At 28.1% G+C, this 8,616-nt stretch overlaps 1 protein-coding gene across 1 annotated transcript; it reads left to right on the top strand.

The window, feature by feature from the left end:
- The first annotated feature begins 3,193 nt into the window (after window positions 1-3,193).
- On the top strand, window positions 3,194-4,477 carry LOC130960146 (uncharacterized). The gene has a single exon (XM_057885455.1). The coding sequence runs from the start codon at window positions 3,194-3,196 to the stop codon at window positions 4,475-4,477; it is 1,284 nt and encodes a 427-aa protein (XP_057741438.1).
- Window positions 4,478-8,616: the final 4,139 nt, after the last annotated feature.

The following is an 8,616-nucleotide window of genomic DNA, read 5'->3' on the forward strand; positions in this document are numbered from 1 at the left end:
GAATAAATTAATTTAAAAATTTAAAATTTTTCAAATTTTTATTTTTTGGAATTCTTATTTTTTACAATTTGAAAAAAAATTTATATTATTAGTTTAAAAATTAAAAAAATAATAAATTTACAGATCTATTGTTTATTAGATATTACTGGACTTTATTTTATTTTTCTAATTTAAATAAAAAATTAAATCATGTAACTAAATATTAAAAAATAAAAATTTATTTTTTTAAAATTTTTTATTTTTTTGAAAATATTTTTTTATTTTTTTATTCACCAGATAATGCCACACCCGGACAGTTGTCCTTTTTTTGCTACACTTGTTCACAAATTAAAAATAAATTGATTAAAAAATTTAAAATTTTTCAATTTTTTATTTTTTGGATATTTTTGGAATTTTTATTTTTTTACTATTAGAATTTTTTATATTTTTATTTTAAAATTAAAAAAATGATAAATTTACAGATCTATTGTTTATTAGATATTGCTGGACTTCATTTTATTTTTCTAATTTAAATAAAAAATTAAATGATGTAATTTAAATATTCAAAAATAAAAATTTATTTTTTTGAAATTTTTTATTTTTTTGAAAATATTTTTATTTTTTTATTCGCTGGATAATGCCACACCCAGACAGTTGACTTTTTTTGCTGTACTTGTTCACAAATTAAGAATAAATTAATTTAAAAATTTAAAATTTTTCAATTTTTTATTTTTGGATATTATTAATTTTTTTTATTAGAATTTTTTTAATATTTTTAGTTTAAAAATTAAAAAAATAATAAATTTACAAATCTATTGTTTATTAGATATTGCTCGACTTTATTTTATTTTTCAAATTTAAATAAAAAAATTAAATCATGTAATTTAAATATTCAAAAATAAAAAATTTATTTTGAAATTTTTTTTTAAATAGTTTTTATTTTTTATTCACCGGAAAATACCACACCCGGACAGTTGACTTTTTTTTGCTGCACTTGTTCACAAATTAAGAATAAATTAATTTAAAAATTTAAAATTTTTCAATTTTTTGGATATTTTTGGAATTTTTATTTTTTTACTATTAGAAATTTTTTATATTTTTAGTTTAAAATTAAAAAAATAAATTTACAGATCTATTGTTTATTAGATATTACTAGACTTTATTTTATTTTTCTAATTTAAATAAAAAATTAAATCATGTAATTTAAATATTAAAAAATAAAAAATTTATTTTTTAAAATTTTTTATTTTTTTGAAAATATTTTATTTTTTTATTCACCGGATAATGCCACACCGGGACAGTTCACTTTTTTTTGCTGCACTTGTTCACAAATTAAGAATAAATTAATTTAAAAATTTAAAATTTTTCAAATTTTTTATTTTTTGGAATTCTTATTTTTTACAATTTGAAAAAAATTTATATTATAGTTTAAAAATTAAAAAAAATAATAAATTTACAGATCTATTGTTTATTAGATATTACTGGACTTTATTTTATTTTTCTAATTTAAATAAAAAATTAAATCATGTAATTAAATATTAAAAAATAAAAAATTTATTTTTTTAAAATTTTTATTTTTTGAAAATATTTGTTTATTTTTTTATTCACCAGATAATGCCACACCCGGACAGTTGTCTGTTTTTTGCTACACTTGTTCACAAATTAAAAATAAATTAATTTAAAAATTTAAAATTTTTCAATTTTTATTTTTTGGATATTTTTGGAATTTTATGTTTTTACTATTAGAAATTTTTTTATATTTTTAGTTTAAAATTAAAAAAAATAAATTTACAAATCTATTGTTTATTAGATATTGCTGGACTTTATTTTATTTTTCTAATTTAAATAAAAAAATTAAATCATGTAATTTAAATATTAAAAAATAAAAAATTTATTTTTTAAAATCTTTTATTTTTTTGAAAATATTTTTATTTTTTTATTCACCAGATAATGCCACACCCGGACAGTTGACTTTTTTTGCTGCACTTGTTCACAAATTAAGAATAAACTAATTTAAAAATTTAAAATTTTTCAAATTTATATTTTTGGATATTTTCGGAATTTTTTTGCTATTAGAAATTTTTTTTTATATTTTTAGTTTAAAAATTAAAAAAATAATAAATTTACAGATCTATTATTTATTAGATATTGCTGGACTTTATTTTATTTTCTAATTTAAATAAAAAATTAAATAATGTAATTTAAATATTCAAAAATAAAAAATTTATTTTTAAAATTTTTTATTTTTTGAAAATATTTTTTATTTTTTATTCACCGGACAATGCCACACCCGGACAGTTGACTTTTTTTGATGCACTTGTTCAAAAATTAAGAATATATTAATTTAAAATTTAAAAATTTTCAATTTTTTATTTTTTGGATATTTTTGGAATTTTATTTTTTGCTATTAGAAAATTTTTTTATATTTTTAGTTTAAAAATTAAAAAATAATAAATTTACAGATCTATTATTTATTAGATATTGCCCGACTTTATTTTATTTTCTAATTTAAATAAAAAAATTAAATCATGTAATTTAAATATTCAAAAATAAAAACTTAATTTTTTTAAAATTTTTATTTTTTTGAAAATATTTTTTTTTTTTTATTCACCGGATAATGCCACACCCGGACAGTTGACTTTTTTTTGCTACACTTGTTCACAAATTAAGAATAAATTAATTTAAAAATTTTCAATTTTTTTGGATATTTTTGGAATTTTTATTTTTTTACTTTTAGAAATTTTTTTATATTTTTAGTTTAAAAATAAAAAAAAATAAATTTACAGATCTATTGTTTATTAGATATTGCTGGACTTTATTTTATTTTTTTAATTTAATTAAAAAAATTAAATCATGTAATTTAAATATTAAAAAATAAAAAATTTATTTTTTAAAATTTTTTATTTTTTTGAAAATATTTTTATTTTTTTATTCACCGGATAATGCCATGATGAAGTTTATTTTGGTGGAGACAAGAATCTCTCCCAAAACAAACTTCATCAAGTTTTTGGCGCCGTTGCCGGGGATTGATTAGATTGACAATGATTAAGTGAGGTGGTAATTTAGATCAAGCACTTTTTCTTAATTTTTGACTAACCCACTAACTGTTTGAAGTTTTGCCTCTGTTAACACGCTAACTGTTTGAAGTTTTGTCACAAATAACTACACTCTATTTTTCAAAAATACCACTGTGTATTCCTTATATTTGATTTATATGTCACAGGAAAATAGAGCAGCAAAAGAGAAAGATATCATTGAAGGAGGAGTTTTTGAGAAAGAAGAACACCACAACATGAAACCGCAACTCATCACACTAATCAAGAAAAATTGTTCCTACGGTGGAAACCCATTGGAAGATCCCAAACAGCATATATCCAGTTTCTTAAGGACTTGTGGTGCTGTCAACCCCGATGGTGTAAATCATGACACTTTTAAGCTCTTGCTATTTCCCTTCTCACTAAAGAATGAAGCTGCACAATGGCTCGAAACTATGCCCCAGGGCAGTATTACTAGTTGGGACGAATTGGTTACCAAATTTCTCACCAAATTCTCTTCATCCCAACAAAACATCAAGATGAAAGAGGGGATTCAGCCATTCATACAAGGAAAGGAAGAACCATTGTTCAAACCATGGGAAAGATACAAGAAAGCAACTGACAAAGAGGGTTTCCGAGTGTTCTATGAAGGATTAACCCCAGAAACAAGGAGAGCAGTGGATTACGTCTTAGACAACCTTTTCAAAGCAACAGCAGCTGGCCAAGGAACTACAGATCTCAATAACAAGAGAGCCAATAACCAACACTCATTTGAGACTCCACAGAGTGCAACTTCAGATGAGGAGATAAAGAATCTTGAAGGAATGAAGGCAGTCATGAGTCAAAGCAGACAGCTACATCAGCAAACTCTGCAACAATTGGAGTCAATAGCTAGACAAATTGACTTTCTCCATTCTACTACAGTAAAGACACAATTTCCTCTATGGAAGCCACATTCGTATCTAAGAATGAAGGAATCTCAATATCAGGAACAAAGGGACTTCGATCACACACAACCCCAACACACACCCTTCCAAGACCGTCCTACCTCACCACTCACCCAAAATGACTTTCATCGACCACCACAATTGACACAGCCACAACCACTTCCAACCTTTCAAAGAATCTATGTTTTGGAAATGTTGATTGAAAGGTTCATGAAAATTCAAGAAATGATGGCAATAGAGCAGGAAGGAATAAAGAAACATCAAGAGATGATAAGCAAGAACCAAGAGGCCTCACTCAGAAGACTTGAAAGGCAGATGGAACAACTGGTTCAAAACCTTGCTGAATTGGGTGAGAAGAAGGGAACTCTGAACCCAAAGAGCCATGAGAAGGATGCTGGGTTGAAAGAGAAGGAAGTCGTGGAGGAAAGTAAGAAGTCGATGGAAAGAGAAACGGAAGGAAGAAAGCCCATAGCAAGAGGAGGAAACCTAAGGCAACAGAAGCCTCAACTTCCATGAGCACAGAATGAAGAATGTCAAGCTAGTGACAATAAAAGAGCGCTTGTTGGGAGGCAACCCAACCGGAGGTAACCATCTTTTCATATCCAATTCAATAAAATTGTTAATTAGTTTTATCTAGATTGCAAGAAGCTAAGTTTGGTGTTGCACACCAAAAACAATTTAAGGGAGAATGTAGAATATTAAGTTTGGTGTTCCACCAAAATCCCATTATAACACACATTCTCACCTTATGCATAATATGGGCTTCAAGCATAATGGATGAATTAGTTAACTATTTTGCTGTTTCATAGTTTTCAGTCTTATTACTTTTAAAAGAATTTCACACATGGTTAATGAAACCTTTGGCAAGGTACTAAGTTTGGTGTTCCCACACCAAAGTAAGTTCAAAAAGCCCACAAATAAATCATGCAGACTAACCACTGGTTCTAAGTGCTTGGGGAACAAGCAACTTTCAATATCATTGCAGAGTATCATACAAGCCTTTGGAGGGATTAAGCATCATCAATCAAAGAAGCAAAAGATGAACATAAAGGCCAGCAATGATGATGATGAGAAGGAAAGCAAGTGAACTCCAACAGGTTGTATTGTTAAGTGATTGTTTTACATCAAATGTTGCTATGGTTGAAAGTTGGATTGTATCCTTATTTGCCTTGTTTGTCTGCATCATATAGTTTTTCTTTTATATTCCTGCCTGCCTGCATAGCATAATCCTCCTTTATAATTCAATAAGCAAGAAGGCTTATCAGTCACAACATTCTTATCTTCAAAATTTGTTTGCACTCAATTTCAAGAATGCATCACATGAAAGTTCTTTGAAAAGAAGGATTGAGGAATAAATCAATTTTTGAGGCAAGCAAAAGATTAGGAGAAGTGGTGGTTCTAGTTGTATGGTTATGTATTGAGGTTTCATGCTTGTGAAAACTTACATGGGAGCTCATAGGCAGGATATGAAGTTCAAAGAAGTATTGTGGAGATTCTCAAAAATCAATTGATCCAAGAAGCAGCAAACAAAACAAAAAGAAAAGTAAAGAAAATACAAAAACAAAAAGAACATGGCCCAAGGCTCTGAGCATCAATTACTAGGCAGAAAAAGAAAGAAAGAAACAAAAACTCAAAGAGTTGCTATCCTAGTAAATGCTTGTGGTTGAAGTGTGTCAAGGAAAGAGGCTTGAGCAAGTAAATCCTTAGGGGTGCTTTAACACCTAATACCTTAAAACCAACTGGTTTAGGAGTATTGATTGAAAACTTATTTAAAGAGCCGCCTTGAGACATGACACTTAAAGTCGAGGCCAAAGCACAGAAACTATAAGTTGCTTCAAGGTGATTACATATAAAGAGATCTCTATGATACCATTCGGATGAAAATCCTAAGACCTACGACTCCCAATATGTAAGGACTAGTGAGCACTGAAACCCTTGCTTGAGCATACAATTTAGAGTTCACCCCACTGTTACTTAATCACTTCTCTCACTGTATTTTACAAGTGTTCCTCAATCCATCTTAATTGACAGAACCTCTAAGCATAATTCATTTCTTGCTTGGGGACAAGCAAGCTTTAAGTTTGGTGTTGTGATGACAAGTCATCTTAGCCTAGTTTCACTAGTCTTTTTCTTTTGTTTTCACTTGAATTATGCACTTTCTTGAGCTACAAGCAAGCCAATTTAGGTAGATTTTCATGCTTCCTTTGATTGAATCAACCATATGTGAATTAATGCAAATTCATGAGGTTTTATGCTATAATTGTTGCATATTATGATAGATTGAACATCTCATGATTTTGAGCATAGCTTTGATGTGTTTGGTTGATTTATGATAGGTGAAGAAAGCTTGGGAAAAGGTTGAAGTAAGAAGGAATGGCTAGAAGCTAAGAGAAGATAATGAAACAAGTGAAATTGAACCAGGAAGAATAAAGTTGGACTTGAAGTTAGCCCTCAAACGTTGGCACAAACTTTTGGATGAAAAGTTAGCCTCAACGTTAGCCCCCTAACTTGGAGGCTAACGTTGGAAATTGAAAATGCTTCCCAGGGTGTTCCACGTTTGCGCCAACGTTAGCCCCCTAACTTGGAGGCTAACGTTGGCATGGAAATTTACTCCCAGGGGCTGCCAACGTTTGCGCCAACGTTTGCCCCCTAACTTGGAGGCTAATGTTGGCGCCACAAGCATTCAAGGCAAGGCCAACGTTAGGGTCAAAGTTAGCCCCCTAACGTTGGCACCAACGTGAGTGGCAGAAAGTGATGCTTGCTGATATGAAAAGTTGGCCTCAAAGTTAGACCCCTAACTTTGAGGCTAACTTTGAATCCAACTTTGCAAAACCCAAATCCGGTTCAATTGATTCACTTGGGTTTCTCTCCAAACTTCAAGAGCAATCAACCAAGGCCTCTTTCAACCCAATTCCACCAAGAGCAAGGGCCCAACTCAAAGCTTGAAGATCAATTGAAGAAAGTGTATAAATAGGCTAGAATTCAAGTTATTAGGGGAGCTTCCCTTTTTAGTTTTTTAAAGAGTTTTCTTCTTGGTTTCGGGAGCTTGAGTGATCTTTATTTTCTTAGTTTAATTGCTTTCAATTTGAATTACACTTGTCTTGGATCTTGGGTTGGAGAATTGAAGGAATTATGTTTTAATCTCACCTTAGATCTCTCTGTTGATTTTTACTGCAATTTAATTTCCAGTTCAGTTAATTGCATTCTCATCTATTCTCTTTGAAATTTAAAATTCCTTTGCTATTTTTCTTGTTGGATCTAGGAAGGCATTGAGATCTAGACTCGGTTTTCTAGTCTCTGGGACCTGAGATCTAAATTTACCATTTCAATTTTCTGTTTCTTGCACTAATTGTACATTTTACTTGTCTGTTTGAATCTAATTCAATCCCAATTCCCATTTACTCTTCTGTTTTATGCAATTTACTTTTTCTTTTTAATTCCTGCAAATCCAAGTCTCAATCCCCTTTACATTTCAATCCAATTACATTTCTTGTCATTTAAGATTCTTGCAATTTACATTTCTTGCTCTTTAAGTTTCTGCCGTTTAATTTCTTGTTCTTTAAGATTCAGCAATTTATTTCTTGCTCTCTTTACTTTAAATGCAATTTAAATTCTGCAATTCACCAATCAATCAACCAATTCCTGATTCGCTTGATTAAGTCAACCACTAAACTAAAATTGCTCAATCCTTCAATCCCTGTGGGATCGACCTCACTCCCGTGAGTTTTTATTACTTGATGCGACCCGGTGCACTTGCCAGTTAGATTGGTGTTGTTTTGGGAGAGATTCTTGTCTTCACCAAAATAATACCTAAATTGGCTTGCTTGTAGCTCAAGAAAGTGCATAATTCAAGTGAAAACAAAAGAAAAAGACTAGTGAAACTAGGCTAAGATGACTTGTCATCACGCCACACCCGGACAGTTGACTTTTTTTTGCTGCACTTGTTCACAAATTAAGAATAAATTAATTTAAGAATTTAAAATTTTTCAAATTTTTTATCTTTTGGAATTCTTATTTTTTACAATTTGAAAAAAAAATTATATTATTAGTTTAAAAATTAAAAAATAATAAATTTACAGATCTATTGTTTATTAGATATTACTGGACTTTATTTTATTTTTCTAATTTAAATAAAAAATTAAATCATGTAATTAAATATTAAAAAATAAAAAAATTTATTTTTTAAAATTTTTTATTTTTTTGAAAATATTTTTTTATTTTTTTATTCACCAGATAATGCCACACCCGGACAGTTGTCCTTTTTTTCCTACACTTGTTCACAAATTAAAAATAAATTAATTTAAAAATTTAAAATTTTTCAATTTTTTATTTTTTGGATATTTTGGAATTTTTATTTTTTTACTATTAGAAGTTTTTTTATATTTTTATTTTAAAATTAAAAAAAAAAATTTACAGATCTATTGTTTATTAGATTTTGCTGGACTTTATTTTATTTTTCTAATTTAAATAAAAAATTAAATGAGGTAATTTAAATATTCAAAAATAAAAATTTATTTTTTTGAAATTTTTCATTTTTTTGAAAATATTTTTATTTTTTTATTCGTTGGATAATGCTGATGACATGTCACCATGTCATGTTTTTCTATGCTTTTTCATACAAGAAATTTATGATTAGTGCTTAAATATTGCATTCT

Source organism: Arachis stenosperma, unplaced genomic scaffold, assembly GCF_014773155.1.
Source record: "Arachis stenosperma cultivar V10309 unplaced genomic scaffold, arast.V10309.gnm1.PFL2 arast.V10309.gnm1.Scaffold_100085, whole genome shotgun sequence".
Classification (NCBI taxonomy): Eukaryota; Viridiplantae; Streptophyta; class Magnoliopsida; order Fabales; family Fabaceae; genus Arachis; species Arachis stenosperma.